Source organism: Trachypithecus francoisi, unplaced genomic scaffold, assembly GCF_009764315.1.
Source record: "Trachypithecus francoisi isolate TF-2019V2 unplaced genomic scaffold, Tfra_2.0 Lachesis_group8, whole genome shotgun sequence".
NCBI lineage: Eukaryota > Metazoa > Chordata > Mammalia > Primates > Cercopithecidae > Trachypithecus > Trachypithecus francoisi.
The window spans coordinates 6032624-6056756 of record NW_022681473.1 but is presented as its reverse complement, the minus strand read 5'-3'; the positions used below and the strand labels follow the sequence as shown (position 1 = coordinate 6056756).

General features: G+C 55.3%; 1 protein-coding gene and 1 non-coding gene across 3 annotated transcripts in view; both read left to right on the top strand.

Annotated features, from left to right (window-relative positions):
- The window catches only part of LRP5 (LDL receptor related protein 5), a 142520-nt gene extending 122945 nt beyond the window's left edge, over positions 1–19575 (top strand). Inside the window, exons 18-23 of one of the 2 annotated variants that reach the window (XM_033204153.1) lie at positions 3264–3500; positions 6526–6636; positions 8081–8317; positions 9412–9551; positions 16752–16849; positions 19112–19575. In XM_033204153.1, the coding sequence (XP_033060044.1) occupies positions 3264–3500; positions 6526–6636; positions 8081–8317; positions 9412–9551; positions 16752–16849; positions 19112–19373 (1085 nt within the window). In that variant the 3' untranslated portion in view covers positions 19374–19575. The remainder of the gene's footprint in view (positions 1–3263; positions 3501–6525; positions 6637–8080; positions 8318–9411; positions 9552–16751; positions 16850–19111) is intronic. The other variant, XM_033204155.1, reaches the window with a different exon arrangement.
- A 1896-nt stretch (positions 19576–21471) lies between these two features.
- LOC117081798 lies at positions 21472–21578 on the top strand. The gene has a single exon (XR_004436282.1). It is a non-coding gene; the product is annotated as a U6 spliceosomal RNA (small nuclear RNA).
- The last annotated feature ends 2555 nt before the right edge of the window (positions 21579–24133 follow it).

The following is a 24133-nucleotide window of genomic DNA, read 5'->3' as shown; positions in this document are numbered from 1 at the left end:
TAGAGACGGGGTTTCACCATGTTGGTCAGACTGGTCTCAAACTCCTGACCTCGTGATCCACCAACCTCGGCCTCCCGAAGTGCCGGGATTACAGGCCTGAGCCACCGCACCTGGCCATTAGGTGTGTTTTATCACCCATCATGTGGTTTATCTTGGTGAATGTTCTGTGTACTCTTGAAAAGAATGTGGATTCTGCTGTTGTTGGGTGGAGTGTTCTAGAAACATCAGTTAGATCCAGTTGATGGATAGTGCTCATCAGGTCGTCTATATCTTTCTTCCTGACCGCCTGCTCGTGCTGTTAGTTATTGACAGGGGTGTGGAGTCTCCAACTCTAATGGTGGATTTGTTTATTTATCCTAGTAGTTCTATCTTTTTCTCTCCTTCTACCCTTGATCCTCTTCTCCCGCTAGGGCTTCCTGGTGCTACTGGTGGGAGAGTGGGGTAGTGAAGAACATGGGCTTTAGGGCCAAAGAGGCCAGGGTTCAAATCCTGGCTCTGTCACTTCCCAGTTGAGTGACCCTGGCTGGTGCCTGACCCACTCTGAGCCTCCCCTTCCTCCTCTGTGAAATTGAGAGCACTTAACCTGGCAGGCTGTCATGGGCATGAAGTAACAGGGCACTCCACCTGGGTTCTGACACGTGATGTACAGGAATGCCAGCTGCTATGCCGTGGGCGTGGCATTAGTAATAAAGTGACCATCTGAATGCTCACTACAGTGAAGCCTGTCCAGGGCTTTCTGTCCTATACCCCGTGCCTCCAGGTGGCCTTGGATCCTGTTGGTTCTGTGCTCTGCTCAGCTCCCCTTCTCCCGTGGGAGCTCCTGGGGGTTCAGCTTCATCCTACACACAGCAGACAGCAGTACACGCTGGCTTTGCACCTTTTATTTTTCTTTTTTTTGAGATGGAGTCTCACTTTTGTCACGCGGGCTGCAGTGCAATGGTGTGATCTTGGCTCACTGCAACCTCCACCTCCTGGGTTCAAGCAATTTTCCTGCCTTACCCTCCCAAGTAGCTGGGATTACAGGCTCCCGCCACCACACGTGACCAATTTTTGTATTTTCAGTAGAGATGGAGTTTCACCATGTTGGCCAGGATGGTCTTGAACTCCTGACCTCAGGTGATCTGCCCACCTCAGCCTCCCAAAGTACTGGGATTACAGGCGTGAGCCACCACGCCCAGAGTGCTGGTTCTGTTTAGCAGCTTGTCTTGTTCCTGGAGAGACTGGCCCCGGCCCAGGAGCTCAGGGAGTAGGACTGCGGGGTGCTGCCTCACACCTCGAGTTTGGCCATAAGCAGAGGGGACAGTTTTGTGACTGTCCCCCTCCTGAGCTTCCTGGCAGCTTTTCTCCAAGTTACAGCCCAAAAGCTCGGGTGGATTTGCAACCCGAGGGTATCTGTGCACCTCCCACTGATGCCCAAATTGCCCTGGCCAAGAGACGGGGCCTTCAGAACGCTGCACCAACTGCAGCCTTGGGCCTCCATGCCAGAGGCCATGCCCTTCTGTCCACCGCCCCTTGGCCCGGGCCCTGGCCCTCCCGGTTTGGGGCCTCAGGGCCCCTTCCTCACGGCTCAAGAGACATATATTTATCACACAGGTGCTTGTCATTCTCTTGTGGCCTCTTTGGGGAGATCACAGAAGGACAGGGGCTCACGGAGGTCTCAGACATGGACCCTTTGATAGTGGCAGGAGCCAGGCCGGGCAAGGGGCAGCCAGAGTCGCTTCAGCAGTGCCAGCATCATCCCCATTCAGCCCTTCCCTGAGCCGGGCGCACCCCTGGCTCTGGCCGCAGTGTCCCAGCTCACAGGAGCTTGCGGTGCCCCGCGGCTGCTTCTGACTAAGAGTCGAGGTCGGAGGCTTTGGGAGGCTGAGAGGCTCTTGGTTTCACAGCTGCTGAGGGAGGCTTGGGCTCCATGTCGGGTCTGCCCTGTACTGCCCTCACCCTCCAGCCACTGGCCCCCCTTGTCCCCCATGGCCAGGCACAGCTTGCAGACATCTGTCATTGGCTCCTCTCAGCCGCCGTGGGCTGACTCTGGCGTGTCCTCCCATGGCTGAGCCCAGCGGGGACAGCCGCTTCCTTTTATTTCCCGAGAGCTCTCATCTTTGATCAGGCCCCCTCCCTTATGCCAAAGTCCCTGTCACTCGGGTGAGCCCAGCAGTCATGGGGACGGCCTGGGGGTTCCAAACATCCAAAGGCTTGCGTGCAGCGTGACAACTTGAAACCCATGCTTTTTTCCTTGATCAGATTTCAGCTTGACAGGGGCTTTGCTTACCTTTCAGTGAGGCCTGGGCCGATTTCCCAGCATCCCCGCCTGAGGCGGCCTCTGTTTTCTGTGATTTTCTGCACAAAGTGGGAGGGAGGAGTCCTAGGAAATGAGGGGCCGCCTCGAAGCCAAGGGCTCCTCTGGCTTCTCTGTGCCAGTGCCCCCGCATTTGTGTGTCCCCAGCCCCTGGGACTCTGCTGTTCCCTGAGTGCTGCTGCATGCCCAGCCCACACTGAGGACATGGAGCCCCGAGGGGCAGGATGGCCTCCATGGTCACCTGTAGGAAGTGGCCTCCACCCTCCGATGATCCTCTCTCTCCTCCCCTTCACCACCCTCCACCCTCTGATGACCCTCTCCCTCCTCCCCTTCACCGCCCTCCCTGGGGATGTCCTCGGCCCTCCTGCCTGTGCCTTCTCCCATCTTCTGCAGGCGCCTGGGACGTGCTGACTGGTCCTCTGCCAGCTGCCACCTTGCTGTGGGCGCACCGGCCACCACAGAGGCCTGACCCTGCTTCTGTAGCAGTCCCATACCCGTGGCAGGTGTGGCTGCTGACCACCTGCTTTCTGCCACTCTGGTCCCAAGGAGGGCACAGTGGGCACTCAGGCGTGGCTGAGGGGGAGGAGGAAGGACTGCTCCAGTCCCGGCCGAATTTCCCACCTGGAGTGTTTCTGCTGTATTTGGTGTAGCGCCTGCTTCTTAAAGCTCTGATTCCTAGTCAGCCCCCTTTCCCTTCTGCACTGAAAAACAGACGGATGCGTGTCTTCTTGCAGCGAATGTGTATTCTCCCCGCCTCTCTTCTGGGTTGGGGCTGGAGGTGGGGCGGCGCCCAGGAGCCGCAGCGACGGAGGATGTGTGCGTGCAGCACTGGGCACGGCAGGGCACGGCAGGGATGCGGAGTCCTTGCTGAGTCCCTATAGACTTCTGCTTTGAAGCCCAGTTACGCTATTGCCTGGGTTTTGCTGGGCGAGGCTGCATGTGATGCTCTCCTCTGTCCCTCCCCCAGAGCCACCCACCTGCTCCCCAGACCAGTTTGCATGTGCCACGGGGGAGATCGACTGTATCCCCGGGGCCTGGCGCTGTGACGGCTTTCCCGAGTGCGACGACCAGAGCGACGAGGAGGGCTGCCCCGTGTGCTCCGCCGCCCAGTTCCCCTGCGCGCGGGGCCAGTGTGTGGACCTGCGCCTGCGCTGCGATGGCGAGGCCGACTGTCAGGACCGCTCAGACGAGGCGGACTGTGACGGTGAGGCCTTCCCCTTCAAGGCTCTGCCAAGACCCTGGCCCTGCCCTCCGGGATACGGAGCTTGGGGCTGCCTCTGGCCTCACAGGAGTAGGGGCTCTGAAAAACTTGTGCTTGCAGGGAGATGGCCAAGTCTGTCTCTTAGGCCCAACAAGGAAAACTCTGCAGTCCCACCCGTCCTGTCCCACCAGGTAGTGTGGCTTGAAGACAGACTGTGAGGGTCTGTCTCATCTTCCTGCATTAGGTCAGGAGTTTCACAGGAACCTGAGACACATTCAAGGGTGGGCGGCAGAGGTCCATGGCTCACACCCTGGTAAATCCCTCCCAAAAGACAGCGCTTTCTCCACTGAGCAGTCTGTGGGGTAGTGCTTAAGCCTGCGTGGTTTCTATCAACCTGAGAATCAGGAGTTATCAAGAGATCTGCTCACGCATCCTGGGCCCTCTCTGACTAGCAGGATCTTCCTTTAGATCTTGATAGTGAAACAAATCAAATCTCTTCTGTGTCCCCTCTGAGTTTTCCTTTTTTTTTTTTTTTTTTCTTCTGAGACAGAGACTTGCTCTGTCACCCAGACTGGAGTGTCCTGGTGTAATCTCAGCTCACTGCAACCTCTGCCTCCGGGGTTCTCCTGCCTCAGCCTCCCGAGTAGCTGGGACTACAGGCACCTGCCACCGTGCCCAGCTAATTTTTTAATTTTTAGTAGAGACGGGGTTTCACCATGTTGGCCAGTCTGGTCTCGAACTCCTGACCTCAGATGATCCACCTGCCTCGGCCTCCCAAAGTGCTGGGATGACAGGCGTGAGCCACCGTGCCTGGCCTGAATTTTCCTTTTGTGAATGACCTGCTTGGTTGGTTGCCTGCCACGTGTTGTCAGCACCACGGACGAGCCCAGGACTGCTGAGGAGCTCTGATGCCCTCCCTCTCCCAGAGCCGCCGGCTCTGTTAGGTAATTCACATGCGGTCTGGCCACTGTCCTACGTCCTCATTCACAAAGAGCAGACATTTGTAGAAGATAAGGGCCTGGGAGTAGCCTCTCTGCATGTTTTCTGTAAAGGCACAGTGGTTAAGTCCTTCCAGCTCATTGACCATTTGATAATTTGATGGAGGCTGTGGACTAGGGGCTGGTAAACTAAGGGCCCAGGGGCCAAATCCAGCCTGCCACCTATTTTTATAAATGAAGTTTTCTTGGCGCATAGCCATGCCCATTCATTCATTTACACAATGTCTGTGGCTGCTTTCATGCCAAAAGCAGGAGAACTGAGTGGTTATACTGGAGACCTACAAGCCTTCAAAGCCGCAGACCTCACGTCTGGCCCTTGACAGAGCTTCCCCAGCCCTGCTGTGCACCCTGGCCCAGCTTGCAGGAACCGTGGTTAGAATTGTCCCTGTGTGTGTCCATTTGCATTGCTCTGAAGGAGACCTGAGGCCGGGTAGATTGTGAGGGAAAGAGGCCTGCCTGTCTGGCTCACAGTTCGGCAGGTGGTACCAGTGTGACACTCGCATCTGCCCAGCTTCTCGTGAGGTCTGAGGAAGCTTTGACTCATGGTGGAGGTCGAAGTGAGAGCGGGTGCATCACACGGTGAGAGAGGGAGCAACAGAGAGAGAGAGAGAGAGAGAGAGAGAGAGGAGAGAGAGAGAGAGAGAGAGAGAGAAAGCCTCTCCCTCTTGCCCTCACCTTGAGAGGAGATGCCAGGCTCCTTTAAATAACCAGCTCCTATGTGAACTCACAGTGAGAGCCCACTCGCTACTGCGGAGAGGGCACCAAGCCATTCATCAGGCATCTGCTCCCACGACCCACACACTGCCCACCAGGCCCTACCTCCAACCTTGGGGTCACATTTTATTTTATTTTTTTTAAATTTAATTTAATTTTATTTTATTTTACTTTATTTTATTTTATTTATTGTTTGAGACAGAATCTCATCTTGTTGCCCAGGTTGGAGTGCAGTGGCGTGACCTCGGCTCACTGCAGCCTCCACCTCCTGGGTTCAAGCGATTCTTCCGCCTCAGCCTCCCGAGTAGCTGGGGTTACAGACGCCCACCACCATGCCCGGCTAATTTTTGTATTTTCAATGGAGATGGGGTTTCACCATGTTGGCCAGGCTGGTCTCAAACTCCTGACCTTGTGACCCACCCGCCTCGGCCACTCAAAGTGCTGGGATTACAGATGTGAGTCACTGCGCCCAGTGAGGGTCACATTTCAGTTGAGATTTGGAGGAGCAGACATTGGAACCGTCTCGACCCCCTCGTTCCACTCTAGCTTCTCCTTCTGTGTGCCCCGCAGTGCTGGTGACAGGCTGTCATGCCGGCTCTGGCTCCATGCTCCATTCCAGAAGCTTTCTTCCCTGCTCGGTTACCAGAAAATTATCCCATCCATTACAAGGACAGGGTCCCCTTACCTCCCGTTCCCAGGGCAGGACACCAGGGGCAGGGCAGGTGGGGAACTGAGCAAGTTCTCCGGGGCAGGTGTGGCTATGGCTCCCTCTGGGTGGGTGTCTGGGGAGGGGAGGAGGCAGCCGTCAGCACCCTGGTTGGCTCTTCCTCCCTGGCCAGAGGCCGGGGCCTCGTGCTGCTCCCATGTGGGCTGCCTGCACCTCCAGTGGGTTCTGCTCCCTCCTCTCCCCCCAAGCTCTGCTGGGCACCACTGCCTTCTGCAGCCCCTACTCTTGGGAGGTGAGGCTCCTCGTGGCCATTCCTCTCCTTGGCACCCACCCCCACAACCTGGTAGAGCCTTGGGTGGGGTTGCCTGGTGCAGACCTCCCTGCAGTAGGCACCTGACAAATACCTCCTGGGGGGCGGGCAGGAGGTGCGTTGAGTCTCAGCCTTGGCAGTCCCCCCCCACATGGCATAGGCCTTGCCACAGGGTCATCGAGAGAGGTTGGAGACTGCACTAGACCACTCCCCGCTGGTCCTAGAAAGGATCCCATCTGTCTGCTCTCTGTTCAGAGACCAGACCTTGGTGGCTGGGCCCGGCATGGTGGGCTGGGGGGCACCCTCCAGCCTCTCTAAGTATGTGGCCTCTCCTTGCAGCCATCTGCCTGCCCAACCAGTTTCGGTGTGCCAGCGGCCAGTGTGTCCTCATCAAGCAGCAGTGCGACTCCTTCCCTGACTGCATCGACGGTTCCGATGAGCTCATGTGTGGTGAGCCAGCTTCTGGCATAGGGAGGGGTGTCCGGGCTGGGTTCCCCGAGGAGCGTGGGGTCCAGGGGAGAAGACGTGCCTTTCCAGCGAGGCCGGGGGCTGTGTGGGAGACTCAGGCAGCTGGGAGGCAGGGAAGCCTTTCCCAGGGCAGCAGCCAGGAGGACAGACTGAGCTATGGGCTCGGTGGCTACAGAGTCCGCCTTGGTGGGTGGGGCTGACCGTGCCCAGGTGCCTGCAGCACGCACCCACCCACGGGACCTTGCTCAGCAGTGTCTGTCAGTCAGCAGGATTACCCCTGAGGGCTGCAGTGATCCTGTTCCCTGGCAGCTTACTGTCTGGCTGAGGAGGAGCCATGTTCATATATGCACGCGTATCATGTGCACACCCGTGTACATAACAACGTTCCAAACGCTCCTCAAATAGCATGACCCGTACGGTGCTGGATATAGGGCCTGGGGATAGGAGGCCAAGGCGGTCAGGGAAGGCTTCCTGGAGGCAGTGGCTCCTGAAAGGTTGTCTGATTCAGGCAGGAAGGGAGCTGAGTTCAGATAGGAAGTAGGAATGAGTCACTGTGCCTGGGATGGCCACTCTGCTGCAGAGGGACCTGGGCTGAGAGCTCTTCTCTTCTGGCTGCCGTGGGGAGAGAAGTCTGTGGGGGGAAGAAGGGGGCTTCCTCAAGGGACTCCCTATGTCCTTTGGCACCTTCATGCCAGGTCAGGCTTGGGGCCTGAAGGCAGTGGTGGGGGCCACCAAGGGTCGCCTCCTCTCCTGGGCAAGTTCCCAGTCTGACAGGCCTGTGCCTGGGCCTCCAGCATGGCCGTGGGCTGTGGGCCGCAGCTGTGAGGGCGCTATCGATGCGCAGCCAGGCCTCGCCGCCAGAGCCGGGACGCTTCCTCCCATTCCTCTGACAGCACCGACGCCCTCGGGATCGCTGGGCCAGCTCTGTGGGAGAGTGAATGTGGCTTTCGCCAAAGTGAAGTGTGGAGCCTGGAAACCTCCCATGGGCAGCCTTGATAGTGGAGTGGGCCCAAGGAGCCCACCCAGCCGACCCTGCCCTGCCCCTTCCGTGGCCTGGTGGGTGACACCAGGGGCTACCTGGCTTTGCTCTTTCACCAACATCACCCGGGCTGGCCAGGGTGCGCTCACTTCCGCCACCACTGAGGGCCCTGGGCGAAGGACTGAATACCAGGCTGCCTTGGCAGGGATGTGTTGAGGGCTGTGGGGAGTCAGACAGGGGCCGGGGTCGGAGGAGGAGGAGGAGGGCACGCTGTGCAGGCGTTGCCCTAAGGTTGGCCAGGCTCCCCAGGCCTAGCCTCCCAGCTACCCCACTTTCTCCCCACCCTCCAACAGTGGCAAAGCCAGCCCCTTCAGGGTGCACAGTGTCTGTCCTCAAGGAGGGCCATTCCCTTGGGGTTAATGTTGGCCACCTCTTTCTGTCTGGCAGAAATCACCAAGCCGCCCTCAGACGACAGCCCGGCCCACAGCAGTGCCATCGGGCCCGTCATTGGCATCATCCTCTCCCTCTTCGTCATGGGTGGTGTCTATTTTGTGTGCCAGCGCGTGGTGTGCCAGCGCTATGCGGGGGCCAACGGGCCCTTCCCGCACGAGTATGTCAGCGGGACCCCACACGTGCCCCTCAATTTCATAGCCCCAGGCGGTTCCCAGCATGGCCCCTTCACAGGTAAGGAGCCTGAGATACGGAACAACCTGGAGGAGGCAGGAGAGTAGTCTGGGCAGCTTTGGGGAGTGGAGCAGGGCTGTGCTACCCTGGGCCCTCTGGTGCGCGTGGCAGACATCGCTAATCGATCACAGCATTCAGGCTTTCCTGCTGAGCCTGTGCTTGGCATCAGAATCCTTCAACACAGAGGCCTGCATGGCGGTAGCAACCTGCCCTTTGGCACTGTAGGTATGGAGGAAGCTCCTTGGACTTGACCTTCATATTCTATAGGACATATGCTATGTTGTCCACAAATCCTCGTGTCCCCTAGAAATGAATGTGGGGGCAGCTGGGCTGTTTCTGGAGCTGAAGGAGTCACTCTGTACCGTACAGCAGCTTTGTCTTGAGTGCAGTCAGGACTTGTGGCTGAGCAGTTACAATTCCTGCGTGGCCCAGGAGCGCAGGCTGTGTTTGTGGATGGCGGGGCAGCCTCACTGCAGAGCCGCACCACGCTGGTTTGTACAGTACAACGCGGGGCGACCATGGTACGTCTAAGAAGGTAGAGGCCCTGTGAGGTCTGCAGGTGCCCCCACAGCTCCAGGCCACCTTAAGGATTGCCTCTGCCCGCCCAGCCCTGAGTTCCCTCTCCCCTGTCCTGTCCCACTGTCACCCCAAGCCGGCCTCACTGGGAGCCTGTTGGATGGTGGGGTATAGCTGTAACGTGATTCTCTGGGGAGTGGGGTTATCGGGCTTCTCAAGAGCTCCTGGAAGTCCGCAGTGGTGGTACCGTCACAGTCGCAGCAGCCCCCAGAGACCGGGGCCCTGTCTGTTCCTGGCGGGCTCTACGCTACCCCTCCTGGGTTCCCAGTGCCAGCCACAGGCCCCTTGGGGGAGGTGCCATGTGTCTCCTGTTTCACAGATGAGCCCCGAAGAGCTTACCCTAGTAGTGGCCAGGAAGGCCTTCGGCTGCGGCTCAGGGAGCGGAGCACATCTGCAACAGGACACACCGCCCTAGTCTGGGTCTCGTGGGTAGCGGGAGCCGAGGAGCGCGCCCTGTGTCTGTGGAGTGGCTTGGCAGAGCCTCGAAGCCACCTGAACCCCTGTCCCTTCCCTGCCAGGCATCGCGTGTGGAAAGTCCATGATGAGCTCCGTGAGCCTGATGGGGGGCCGGGGCGGGGTGCCCCTCTACGACCGCAACCACGTCACAGGGGCGTCGTCCAGCAGCTCGTCCAGCACGAAGGCCACGCTGTACCCGCCGGTGAGGGGTGGGGCGGGCCGGGGCTGGGGGCCCCTCCCACCGTCAGGGCTGGCCAGGGGACGCCTCTCAGGTTCCTGGGGGCTGTCCCATCGCCTCTGAGGCATGCTTGCTTTCTTCCCTCTCCAAACCCTTCTGCTTTCTTCTTTAATGACATTGTTGACTGTGGATAATCTGAAAACCACACAAAAATAGAAAGAGCCGAAATCTCACCCAAATCCACCTCCTAGAGTGGCTGTTGGGCCACGTCAGCGGCCATCTCTTCGGCACGGCCCAGCCCATCAATGGCCGCCTGCACCAGGCCTGTCTGCCGTCTGTGAGCTTCCCCACGCGACCCCTCCACAAACACCACAAACACCCTGTTCTCCCACCCAGGGCTGGCTGCTTCCTGGAAAACAGCTGGGTGGTTTTGTGCGTGACAAACACAGGGTGATTTTCATGGCCTCCCCAAAGTTTTTGGCAGGGTGAGGGGCTGGCTCCAGCTGAGCCACGCCCTGAGTGAAATGACTGTGAGGAGAAGAAACTGTGGACGCCCTCCAGGATCCTTGGGACTGGCTGAGGAGAACCCCCGTTTCTGGGAGCACAGTCCCGGGGTGCCGAGGCGAGCTTGGTGCCTGGATGTGAACCCTTGTGTGTAAACAGAGGGGACTGACTTGACATGCTTTGTATGCTTTTTTTTTTTTTTTTTTTGAGACGGAGTCTGGCTCTGTTGCCCAGGCTGGAGTGCAGTGGCGCCATCTCAGCTCACTGCAAGCTCCGCCTCCCGGGTTCACGCCATTCTCCTGCCTCAGCCTCCAAAATATCTGGGACCACAGGTGCCCGCCACCACGCCCAACTAATCTTTTGTATTTTTAGTAGAGACGGGGTTTCATCCTGTCAGCCAGGATGGTCTCGATCTCCTGACCTCGTAATCTGCCCACCTTGGCCTCCCAAAGTGCTGGGATGACAGGTGTGAGCCACCGCGCCAGCCATGCTTTGTCTGCTTTTCATTTGTTCCTGCAGCTGTATACCCCGAAGGCGAGGCCAGCCCCTTTCCGCTTCCTCTGGGGCCTCACCAGTGAGTGCCTCCTTGCCAGGGCTGGTTCCTCCCACCCTTCTGGGTGTCCCTCACATCTGAGGTCTTGTCTTCTTTTTTCTTTTTCATTTCTTTTCTTTTTTTTTTTTTTGAGATGGAGTTTCACTTTTGTTGCTCAGGCTGGAGTGCAATGATCTCGGCTCACCGCAACCTCTGCCTCGCAGGTTCAAGCAATTCTCCTGCCTCAGCCTCCCTAGTAGCTGGGATTACAGGCATGTGCCATCATGCCCAGCTTATTTTGTATTTTTAGTAGAGATGGGGTTTCTCCATGTTGGTCAGGCTGATTTTGAACTCCCAACCTCAGGTGATCCACCTGCCTCGGCCTCCCAGAGTGTTAGGATTACAGACATGAGTCACTGTGCCCGGCCTGTCACCCAGGCTGGAGTGCAGTTGCGTCATCATGGCTCACTGCAGCCTCTACCTTCTAGGCTCAAGCAATCCTCCCATCTCAGCCTCTAAGTAGCTAGGACTGCACGCATGCATCCCCATGCCCAGCTAGTATTTACATTTTTTGTAGGACAAAGTTTCACTATATTGCCCAGGCTGGTCTCAAACTCTTGGACTCGAGTGATGCTCCCACCTCGGCCTCCCGAGGTGCTGGGATTACAGGCGTGAGCCACGTGGCCTGGGGTATTGTCCTCTTATGGCACCTGACTGTGATGGGCCCTGGGAAGGAAGGAGCAGAAGAGGGTTATCCTTGGTTTCCTGGATAGGAACTGAGTGTTGCGGAGGCCCCAGGGCCTGGCTGTGTTTAGGGACAGAGGGAGCTGGGAGCCAGAAGCCGAGAGTTTAAACACCCACTGTCCTCTGCTCCTGCTGCTGCAACCCAACTTAACCAGCCAAGAGTGCCAAGAACCAGAGCAGGGTCCCCGTGCACACAGCAGGAGGCTCAGGGATTCTTCTTTTCTGTTCTCCCTTGGGAGCTGAGAGGCTCTTACCAGGCAGTAAGAGATGGCACTGACCAGCCAGCTATTTTTTAAAATCCCTTTATTGTTTAACCATACAACTCACCCACTTAAAAAAGTGTACAAGGCCGGGCGCGGTGGCTCAAGCCTGTAATCCCAGCACTTTGGGAGGCCGAGACGGGCAGATCACAAGGTCAGGAGATCGAGACCATCCTGGCTAACATGGTGAAACCCCGTCTCTACTAAAAAATACAAAAAACTAGCCAGGCGAGGTGGCGGGTGCCTGTAGTCCCAGCTACTCGGGAGGCTGAGGCAGGAGAATGGCGTAAACCCGGGAGGCGGAGCTTGCAGTGAGCAGAGATCCGGCCACTGTGCCCATCCCGGGCGACAGAGCGCGACTGCGTCTCAAAAAAAAAAAAAAAAAAAAAAAAGTGTACAATTCAGTGGGTTTTAGTGTATTCACAGATGCGTGCAACCCTCACCACAGTTAATTTTAGAACATTTTCCTACCCCTAAAAGAAACTCTGCGTGAAGCCAGCTGTTTTTAAATTAGCAAAGTTATTTTGCATCCATTAAATATTTGTTCATGGTGCAAAATTCAAAAGGTACAGAAGAGCCTGCAGTCCAAAGAGACCCTGCTCCCCATGGCGCCAAGCAGGACTCCCCCGGAGGCATGGCCTCCTGTGGTGTGTTTCTTCTGTGTCCCCCCAGGGGTCATCTGTACACATGCAAGCATACAAGAGCGTGGACTTTGTTTTCCCAGCCAAAAGATCATTGTAGATTTACGTGCAGTTGTGAGAAATAGCACAGACCATTTATCCTCTGCCTGGTTTCCCAGTGCTGCCATCTTGCATGACTTTCGTGCCTATCGTAAGCAAGATACTGATACGATCCTTTGACCTTCTTCAGATTGACGTGTTTTTGTTTGTTTTTGAGACAGACTCGCTCTGTCGCCCAGTGGGAGCGCAGTGGCACAATCACAGCTCACTACAGCCTCAAAACTCCTGGGCTCAAGCAATTCTCCCGCCTCGGCCCCCCAAGTAGCTCGGACGGCAGGAGTGCACCATCATGCCGGGCTGATTTTTAAATTTTTTGTAGAGGTGAGGCCTCACTATATTGCCTAGGCTGCTCTTGAACTCCTGAGCTAAAGTGATCCTCCAGCCTCAGCCTCCCAAAGTGTTAGGATTACAGGCATGAGCCACTGTGCCTGGGCTGACGTGTGTTTTTGTAAGCCCAAAACATAGCATCTGAAGAGTCAACATTGAACCTTGCCTTTTGCTACTAATGATGTGTAAAAGCTGGTGTTCTGAGCATTTTGGAGGCTCCCAGCTGCCGTGTGCACCCTGCCTTAGAACTCTAGCGTAACCCATATCCGGGAGGAGGTGCTGTTGTTTTCCTCATTTTGCAACAAGGAGGCCAAAGAACTGAGCATGAACCACTGGCCTGGGTCGTTCGGTCAGTAGGCCGTGGGGCCAGGCCGTCCAACTCACGACCACCTTCTACTCGGCTTCCCCCGCACCCTGAAGTTTGTTCTGCTTCGAGGGCAGAGCTGTCACAGCGCTCTGTGTCTGAACAGCACTCCTTGTCAGGCGTGGCTGGGCCCCCACTGGAGGGCATCAGGGTCCCCTCTCCTGCTGCGGTTGAACCTTGGCTATTTCAACCACTCTTGCCAAGTGACCCTCTGAAAGGGACAGTCCATCTTTTCTCAGCAGAGGGCCACACTGGTAAAACTATCCCTGGCACCGTTTCTCTCCACCAGTCTAATATAGAGTAAAAATGGTATCATGTTGAGATCTTCATTTATATGTATTTTGTTATGAATGATGTCAAGCATCATTTTATGTGTTTAAGAACCTTTGGACCTGACGCGATGGCTCGCAGCAGTAATCTCAGCACTTTGGGAGACTGAGGTGAGAGGATCGCTTGAGGCAGGCCAGGAGTTTGAGACCAGCCTGACCAACATGGAGAAACCCTGTCTCTAGTAAAAATTTTAAAATTAGCCAGGCATGGTGATCCCAGCTACTCGGGAGTCTGAAGCATGAGAATTGCTTGAACATGGGAGGCAGAGGTGGCAGTGAGCTGAGATCGTGCCACTGCACTCCAGCCTGGGTGAGAGAGTGAGACTCTGTCTCAAAAAAAAAAAAAAAAAAGAACTTTTGTCATTTTATTTTTCTCAGAAGGGTTTGTGCCAAGTCCTTCTTCTATTGGGTTGTTGATACTCTTATTCATTTGTGAGGTCTCTTTAGATACAGATAGACTATGGAAATTGGCCCAGAGCCTGCAATATATGTTGAAAATATTTGTTTCCCAGTTTTGTGTCTTTTGGTTTGGGTTATGGTATGTTTTACCATTTATACGATGCAAGTATCAGTTCGGCTGGTGCTGGTGGCTCACGCCTGTAATCCCAGCACTTTGGGAGGCCGAAGCGGGTGGATCACTTGAGGTCAGGAGTTCGAGACCAGCCTGACCAACGTGGTGAACCCCCATCGCTACTAAAAATACAAAAATTAGCCTGGCGTGGTGGTGCGTGCCTGTAGTCCCAGCTACTTGGGAGGGTGAGGCAGGTGAATTGCTTGAATGCAGGAGATGGAGGTTGCAGTGAGCCGAGATCACACCACTGCACTCCAGCCTGGGTGACAGAGTGAGACTCTGTCTCAAAAAAAAAAAAGACATTATCAATCTCCTCTTTTATGGTGTGGGGGTATGTGTGTCTGTATTCTTGTTGTTGTTATGCTCAGAAAGGCCTTCCTTACTCTGATCATAAAAAACAACTTATTTTCACACTCTCTTTCTTAATGTCCTCCTCCTCTCATTTTACATTCACATCTTTAATTCTTCTGCGATATAATTAGATTTGATGAGCAAGGTGGGCATCCAGCTTGTTTCTTTGCTGTTGGCTTCTGGGTGGCGTGAATTAGTTGGGGTCTATCAGGAGGCAGAAACTCTATAAGAATTTGAACAGAGAAAGTTCCGTCTACAGGCTTATTACCAGGGACTGGAATAGCAGGAATTGAACAGTGAGGTGTACACAGAACTCTAAGAATGCAGGAATAGGCCAGGTGCATTGGCTCACGCCTGTCATCCCAGCACTTTGGAAGGCCGAGGTGGGCGGATCATCTAAGGTCAGGAGTTCCAGACCAGCCTGGCCAACATGGTGAAACCCCATCTCTACTAAAAATACAAAAACATTAGCCAGGCGTAGTGACATATGCCTGTAATCCCAGCTACTCGGGAGGCTGAGGCAGGAGAATCACTTGAATCTGGGAGGCGGAGGTTGTAGTGAGCCGAGATCGCGCCACTGCACTCCAGCCTGGGCGACAGAGTGAGACTCAGTCAAAACAACGACGACAGCGCAGGAATAGCAGAGGAGCCGAGGTGGAGCTTCCCCACCCCCACCCTGGGCCGAGATCCAGTCCTCACTGAAGAGGGCATGGCCGTGATTCACTGGATATCTGAGACGTTGCCGAGGCACTGCACTGGTGGATCTTGCCAGAAATCTGCCCAGTGCAGATTTAGGCAGAATCTCAAACTGCCTTGGGATGTGGGAGAGAAACCAGGTCTGATCAAGTTCATGGGAAGAGGTGGAAACAGACCCCATAGGCTGGGGCTTGGGTAGCTGCAGGAAGCCCTTTCTGTTGCCTCACTGCCTGCTCTCTGCTTTGAAGGACCCTCCCCAGCGCCTCCAGTCTCATATGCCCTCCCGATGTTGGGGTCAAATCCTGAGAAAGAGCCAGGCTGGCTTTCTGGGCCAAAGAGGACCCTCCCCAGAAAGAGCAGGGCCCAGTGCTGCTTCCTAAAGGGCAGGGGAAGGGCCTGGGCACTCCCCAGAGGCTACTCAGCAGCCATCAGGATAGCCCCAGGAAGCAGGCCTTCTCGAGCCCATTTTATTACTTGATTGTATTGTTTCATTTAATTTTAAATTTATTTTTTGAGACACAGTCTCGCTCTGTCGCCCAGGCTGAAGGGCAGTGGTGCGATCTCGACCCACTGCAGCCCCTGCCTCCTGGGTTCAAGGGATTCTCCCACCTCAGCCTCCCAAGTAGCTGGGACTACAGGTGCCCGCCACCACGCCTGGGTAATTCTTGTATTTCTAGTAGAGACGAGGTTTCACCATGTTGGCCAGGCTGGTCTCTAACCCCTGACCTCTGACCCCTGCCTGGGCCTCCCAAAGTGCTAGGTGTTGAGCGCATTTTAAAGATGAAGAAACTGAGACTGAGACAGGTAAATTCCTTCCCCGGGGATCCTGCTGCAGCTGGAAGGTGGTGAAACAGGACTTCCCCTGGGTCTGTCTGGCGGGACAGGCTGTGCTCTTGTACCACCCTGGGGGGCCTGGGAGAACCGAGTCGCTCCGGGCATAGCTGACAGTTCCCTTCCCATTACTCCGCAGGAGCTCAGATCTGGCTGTATCCTTTCCAGGATGGCCTTGGAGACCCATATAAGCCCTGCACGCTTTGGGAAGCTGCATGTTGGGTTGGGGTGCCGTCAGTGGCCCTTGTGGAAGGTGCAGACCTGTGTGGGTGTGTGGGCCCGGGGTCCCTTCATTCCTTTGGAGGGCTGTTGTGTGCTGCCCGGCCCTGGAGGGCAGGTTCACATGGTGAATTTGTCTATGTACTATCTCAGCTTTGGGGCTGGGGCCAGCACAGGCCCTTGTGAAGGGGGTGCCGTTGTCTGGAGTGGGGCCGCAGCCCCTCCCTCAGTGTGGCGACCTCCGTGTGTGGGTCAGGGCTGCAGCAGGGACACAGGGCCCCTGAATGTTCGGAACAAGGGTGTCATTGCAGGAGTTAGACTGCGCGATGGAGAGAGGAGGGGCAGGAGGAAAGGTCAGCAGGAGGGTTCCTGGGAAGGTCCCTGAGGAGCCTGGTGAGGTGCTCACTGGTGTGGGGGACACTCAGGGCCTGTGGGGACATCTCCGCCTGCTGGAGGCCGGCCACAAAGGGGACTGACCGAAGTCCCATCCCCGCCTTCGCAGCCCAGCACCTGATCACAAGGCAGGCACTCGGAAGGGCGCGGGGTTCCTTCTGCCTCTCACTGAGATGACCTTCGGGGCAGGTGGCTGCTGCCTTCCCTCCCATCCCCAAGTTTCGCCAGCTGGCCAGAGGAAGGGGTCCTGGGAAGCAGGGGTCCAGAAGCCCTCCCTGCAAGGAAAGCCCAAGAGGTGTGGGAGGAAGGAAGAGAGGCCCAGGCTGGCGAGGCTCTGGGTCACCCTGGCTTGGCTCTCCTCAGATCCTGAACCCGCCGCCCTCCCCGGCCACGGACCCCTCCCTGTACAACATGGACATGTTCTACTCTTCAAACATTCCGGCCACCGCGAGACCGTACAGGTAGGACGTCCGCCGCAGCCCTCCATGGCCGTTGGGTTCCCGCCAGCCCATGGTGGAGGGGCCTTATCCCCATGCCACTGGTGAGGGGTTCTGGGGTCTAGTGGGCAGGTGCTGGGCCCAGCCCTGCCGCTCTCTGCTCTGCCGACCCTGCTAGGCTGCCTCCCCAGATGCACCCAGTGCGGACTGTATGTTGGGTTCAGAAACCAGCAGAGCCCTGTGTTCTGAGCTGCTCTTCAACTTGCTCCTGTGGGGGTTACCTTTAAGCCAGGAGATGGCTGTGGAGTCGAGGGGCCGGGGACGTGGGCTCCAGGGTGCAACTGTATGTTTGAGGCTGGCTGTGGAACCCTAGCCATTGAGATGCCCCCTCTTGGTGGCTCGGTCCTCTTAGGACGGGACAAGTCTGTGAAGGCTGCTGCAGCACCCACTGTGGACCCCTAATCGTGTGACGTCACCAGGATGATCCGGGCAGCTCACTTGCCACAGTGGCCTGTTTGAGCCCGGGAAGCCAGCGGGGCTGTTCAGCCAGACACCAGCCCCCGGGCTCCCCATGTTGGGGTCACAGGCCTCACCTCCCTGCTTGGGGAGGGGCGACTGAGAGTTTGGAGAAGTGGGACCCCGGTGTGCTGGTTTCCGCGGGGCTGGATCCGAGCCTGGGATGGGCAGGGTGAGCCTCCTGACCTTGAACCCAGTGGTGTTAGCCAACAAGGCCCACCTGCCAGCTGCACCAGGCCCCACCCCCAGGGGTGATGGGGTGGGATGGGTTGGGCCTGGGCTAGGCCACCTCAGGGCCACACGGGCCTCGTTGCTTGGGTCCCTGGAGCAGCAGGGCCTCCTGAGTGTGGTGCCGCCTGCCACCTAGTGGCCATTTCCACGAACTCCCAGACCTGGCTGGGGAGCCGGAACCGCGGCCTCCATTTCCATCCCCCTCAGGGTCCGGCCACCTCCCTGATGCCTCAGTATTATATCAAACTGTCACAGTCTGTCCCCGCAGCCTTACGGACCACTGTCTCCAGAATGGTCACATCCACCCTGGGCAGGCCAGTCTCACCAGGCCCCTGTCCCACCTCCTGCCTTTGCTCCTGTTGTCCTGCTCTGGGCCCCACCGTGGAGACATCTGCCCTCCCCACCGCCTGAACTCGCAGTAGCTGGGCCCCAGGAGGAGTATCCTGCTGCGCTTTTCTCAACACAAGGTGTTGGCTGCACCTTCCCACCCATTGCAAGCCCCTCTGTGACAGGACGGGGGCTCCTAAACACACCACGGTTCCAAGTCTGGACTCACACAGTAGGATGCAGTGTTTCTGGGCCACAGTTGGGTGCAGGCAGCCTCTGGGAGGATGGGAGGTCAGGAGCCATCTCGCGAGTCAGGTTGCTTGAACTCAGGATGGGAGCATTCCAGGTCCATTGGTTGCTGTCTTAGCCTGTTCTCACGCTGCTAATAAAGACATACCTGAGACTGGGTAATTATAAAGGAAAGAGGTTTAATGGACTCACAGTTCCACACGGCTGGGGAGGCCTCACAATCATGGTAGAAGGCAAGAAGGAGCAAGTCACATCTTACATGGCCTCAGGGAAGAGAGAGCATGAGAACCAAGCGAAAGGGGTTTCCCCTTATCAAACCATCACGTCTAGTGAGATTTACTCACTGACACGAGAACAGTATGAGGGAACCACCCCTGTGATTCAGTGGCCTCCCACTGGGTCCCTCCCACAACACGTGGGGATTATGGGAGTACAGTCCAAGGTGAGGTTTGGGTGGGGACGCAGCCAAACCATATCCCTTGCCAACACTTACAGTAACAATGTTAGGGGAACAGTTGTCCAGTTTCCTGTTTTGTCAGGCACTGTTTTTAGCACTTTCCAGGCAGAATCTCATGTATCCTTCACTTTTGAAATGGGTACTATTTCATCCCTCACTTTTATTAATGAGAAACTAAAGCTCAGAGAGGTCAAGAAAGTTCCTGGCCAAGGTCAGCTAGCACGCTCTGGAGGCCTCATTCTCCTCAGAGGCAGCCTTGCCAGGGCCCAGGCTTGGCAGGCTGCAGGGCAGGTACGGGCATGCCCATGGTAGAGGTGGGGCAGTTGAGGCTTAGAGAGGGCAAGTGATGAGCCCCGGCCACACAGCGGGGTGGGTCCAGAGTCAGGCCTGCATTTTCCGGAGCTGGCCAGTGGACAGGCCTTTCCCGTTCACAGCCCCAGGGCTGCTGTGCCCACCAGGACGGATGTGCCTACCAGATCCCAATCCTCTGTGTGTGTCCCTTTCAGGCCCTACATCATTCGAGGAATGGCGCCCCCCACGACACCCTGCAGCACCGACGTGTGTGACAGTGACTACAGCACCAGCCGCTGGAAGGCCAGCAAGTACTACCTGGATTTGAACTCGGACTCAGACCCCTACCCGCCCCCACCCACGCCCCACAGCCAGTACATGTCGGCGGAGGACAGCTGCCCGCCCTCGCCCGCCACCGAGAGGAGCTACTTCCACCTCTTCCCGCCCCCTCCGTCCCCCTGCACGGACTCATCCTGACCTCGGCCGGGCCACTCCGGCTTCTCTGTGCCTCTGTAAATAGTTTTAAATATGAACAAAGAAAAAAATATATTTTATGATTTAAAAAATAAATATAATTGGGATTTTAAAAACATGAGGAATGTGAACAGTGATGGGGTGGGCAGGGCTGGGAGAACTTTGTACAGTGGAGAAATATTTATAAACTTAATTTTGTGAAACAGAGCTGCCATTCTTTTGCGCCCTGTGTGCATTTGAGTCGTGTGTCCCCATGGAGCGAATGCCGACCCCCGGACCACCGTGAGAGTCCTCCCGCACCCGGGCATCCTTCTGGCTGGCTCCCGCAGGGAAAGGCTGGGGCCTTGGGCAGAGGCGGATGTCTCCCCTGGGCTGCATCTCTGAGCTGCAGGCCGGGCCGGCTTTATGTGCGTGTGGCCTGTGCCATCAGAAAGGGCCCCGGGCTTGATCACACTGTGCTTTTTGTCTTCCTCAGATTCTTAAGTCTTTTTTTTTTTTTTTTTTTGAGATTGAGTCTCGCTCTGTCACCAGGCTGGAGTGCAGTGGTGCAATCTCGGCTCACTGCAACCTTCGCCTCCAGGTTCAAGTGATTCTCCTGCCTCAGCCTCCCAAGTAGCTGAGACTACAGGCATGTGCCACCACACCCACCCAGCTAATTTTTGTATTTTTAGTAGAGATGGGGTTTCACCATGTTGACCAGGATGGTCTCAATCTCTTGACCTCGTGATCCACCTGCCTCGGCCTCCTAAAGTGCTGGGATTACAGGCGTGAGCCACCGCGCCCGGCCGATTCTTAGTTATTTTAAAAAGGGGACTGTGCCTTCAGTTTTCACTGGGCCCTGCAGAATGTCTGCCTGGCCTCCGGGCCCTTCCTGAACCTGTGCTGGCTTCCATCTGACCTCTCTGTGCCGACCAACGCTGCTGCTCTTCCTGAGGGCAAGGGGCCCCATGACTGCGTGTTGACCCGCTGGATGGGGCTGCTGAGCCTGCTCTGCCACACTGCACCTGCCCCAGGCAGGGAGGGAATCCCTGGGTCCTCACAGGAACAGCCAGCAAGCCACGCCTGATACCTGCTCTGGGCCCACCCCTGCAGTGCTGGAGACGACAGGCAAGGCCTGGTCACTGCCTCTGCTGGGTCCCCAATCTGTGGAAAGAAACAGTAATCTAGGCATTTTCGGTGGGGAAGCTGAGCTGTCCTCCTGGTGTCCTGAGAGCCAGGCAGGAACAGCCGTCTTCAGAGAGAAGGGAGAAAACGCACATGGCATCAGTGGAGAAGGGCTTGACTCCCCTCAGCATGATGGAGGGAGGTGAGAGAACAGTCCAGCTTGTTGCTGGGTGACAGTGTGTTTAATAATGAAAATACAGGACGGGCGTGGTGGCTCATGCCTGTAATTCCAGCACTTTGGGAGGCCCAGGCAGGTGGATCACTTGAGGTCAGGAGTTTGAGACCAGCCTGGCCAACATGGCAAAAGCCCGTCTACTAAAACACAAAAACTAGCTGGGCATGATGGTAGGCACCTGTAGTCCCAGCTACTTGGGAGGCTGAGGCAGGAGAACCGCTTGAACCTGGGAGGTAGGGGCTGCAGTGAGCCGAGATTGTGCCACTGCACTCCAGCCTGGACAACAGAGCAAGACTCTGTCTCAAAAAAAAAGAAAAAGAAATACAAAATACAAATATCACCTTCACTAAAACAAGGGATGGAAGACCACAAAACAAACAGAAAACAACAAAATGGCAGGAGTAAGTCCCTACTTATCAATAATGACATTGACTGTAAGTAGGCTAAGCTCTCCAATCAAAAGAGTGGGCTTGGAGCGGTGGCTCACGCCTGTAATCCCAACGCTTTGGGAGGCTGAGGTGGATGGATCATTTGAGGTCAGGAGTTTAAGACCAGCCTGGCCAACATGGTGAAACCCCATCTCTACTAAAAATACCAAAACTGGCCAGGTGGTAGTGGCACACATCTGTAATCCCAGCCATTTATGAGGCTGAGGCAGGAGAATCACTCGAGGCTGAGAAGCAGAGGTTGCTGTGAGCTGAGATTGCGCCACTGCACTCCCACCTGGGCAACAGGGAGATCCTGTTTCCAGAACAAAAAGTGGTGCTCGCTTTGGCAGCACATATACTAAACTTGGAACGATACAGAGAAGATTAGCATGGCCCCTGCGCAAGAATGACGCGCAAATTCATGAAGCATTCCGTATTTTTATGCTCATCACCACTGGCCATCAGAGAAATACAAATCAAAACCACAATGAGATACCATCTCACACCAGTTACTATGGCGATCATTAAAAAGTCAGGAAACAACAGGTGCTGGAGAGGATGTGGAGAAATAGGAACACTTTTACACTGTTGGTGGGACTGTAAACTAGTTCAACCATTGTGGAAAACAGTGTGGTGATTCCTCAAGGATCTAGAACTAGAAATACCATTTGACCCAGGCATCCCATTACTGGGGATATACCCAAAGGATTATGAGTCATGCTGCTATAAAGACACATGCACACGTATGTTTATTGTGGCACTATTCACAACAGCAAAGACTTGGAACCAACCCAAATGTCCATCAGTGACAGACTGGATTAAGAAAATGTGACACATATACACCTTGGAATGTATGCAGCCATAAAAAAGGATGAGTTCACATCCTTTGTAGGGACATGGATGAAGCTGGAAACCATCATTCTGAGCAAACTATCGCAAGGACAGAAAACCAAACACCACATGTTCTCACTCATAGGTGGGAATTGAACAATGACAACACTTGGACACAGGGTGGGGAACACCACACACCGAGGCCTGACGTGGGGCGGGGGGAGGGGGGAGGGATAGCATTAGGAGATACACCTAATGTAAATGACGAGTTAATGGGTGCAGCACACCAACATGGCACATGTATACATATGTAACAAGCCTGCATGTTGTGCACATGTACCCTACAACTAAAAGTATCATTAAAATATCAAATAAAAAAAAAAAGAGTGGATGGATGGATCAAAAAACAAGACCCAACCATCTCCTGCATACAAGAAACACTTTACCTATAAAAACACACATAGACTAGGCCAGGCGCGGTGGCTCACCCCTATAATCCCAGCACTTTGGGAGGCCGAGGTGGGCGGATCATGAGGTCAGGAGATCGAGACCATCCTGGCTAACACGGTGAAACCCTGTCTCTACTAAAAATACAAAAAATTAGCCAGGTGTGGTGGTGAGCGCCTGTAGTCCCAGCTACTCGGGAGGCTGAGGCAGGAGAATGGCGTGAACCGGGGAGGCGGAGCTTGCAGGGAGCCAAGATCGCACCACTGCACTCCATCCAGCCTGGGACACAGAGCAAGACTCCATCTCAAAAAAAATACAAAAACAGAAACAAACAAAAAAACCACATAGACTAAAAATAAAGGAATTGACAGGGATATTCCATGCAAACAATCCAAAAAGCAGGGGTAGCAAAACTTCGAGAAAATGAATCACTTTCAAGACAAAAACTATAAAAAGAGACAAAGCGGGTTATTATATAATGATAAAGGAGTCAACTCAGCAAGGGAATATAACAATTGTAAAAACATACGCACCCAGTGCTGCAGCTTCCAGATACAGGAAGCGAATATTACTAGAGCTAAAGAGAGAGATCCCAATACAATAATAGCTGGAGATTTCAACACCCCGTTTTCAGCATTGGACAGATCAATCATCCAGACAGAGAATCAAAGAAACACGGGACTTAATGTACACTACAGACCAAACGGACATTGACAGAACACGTCACGCAGCAGCTGCAGGTCACACATTCTTACCTCAGCACATGAACCGTGCAGATCACACATTCTTACCTCAGCACATGAACCGTCGTCAAACATAGACCGCATGTTGGGCCACAAAACAGGTCAACAAAACAGGAAGGAAATTTTTTTTTTTTTTTTTTGAGACGGAGTCTCGCTCTGTCGCCCGGGCTGGAGTGCAGTGGCCGGATCTCAGCTCACTGCAAGCTCCGCATCCCGGGTTTACGCCATTCTCCTGCCTCAGCCTCCCGAGTAGCTGGGACTACAGGCGCCCGCCACCTCGCCCGGCTAGTTTTTTTGTATTTGTTTTAGTAGAGACGGGGTTTCACTGTGTTAGCCAGGATGGTCTCGATCTCCTGACCTCGTGATCCGCCCGTCTCGGCCTCCCAAAGTGCTGGGATTACAGGCTTGAGCCACCGCGCCCGGCCTACAGGAAGGAAATTTTAAAGTCTTTTGAAACATGAGAAGGGAAACAACATGTGAGAACCTGCGGGATGCGTGAAAGCAGTGTTAAGAACCTGTGGGATGCGTGAAAGCAGTGTTAAGAACCTGCGGGATGCGTGAAAGCAGTGTTAAGAACCTGTGTTAAGAACCTGCGGGATACGAAAGCAGTGTTAAGAACCTGCGGGATGCGTGAAAGCAGTGTTAAGAACCTGCGGGATGCGTGAAAGCAGTGTTAAGAACCTGCGGGATGCGTGAAAGCAGGTGTTAAGAACCTGCGGGATGCGTGAAAGCAGGTGTTAAGAACCTGCGGGATGCGTGAAAGCAGGTTTAAGAACCTGCGGGATGCGTGAAAGCAGTGTTAAGAACCTGCGGGATGCGTGAAAGCAGTGTTAAGAACCTGCGGGATGCGTGAAAGCAGTGTTAAGAACCTGCGGGATGCGTGAAAGCAGTGTTAAGAACCTGCGGGATGCGTGAAAGCAGTGTTAAGAACCTGCGGGATGCGTGAAAGCAGTGTTAAGAACCTGCGGGATGCGT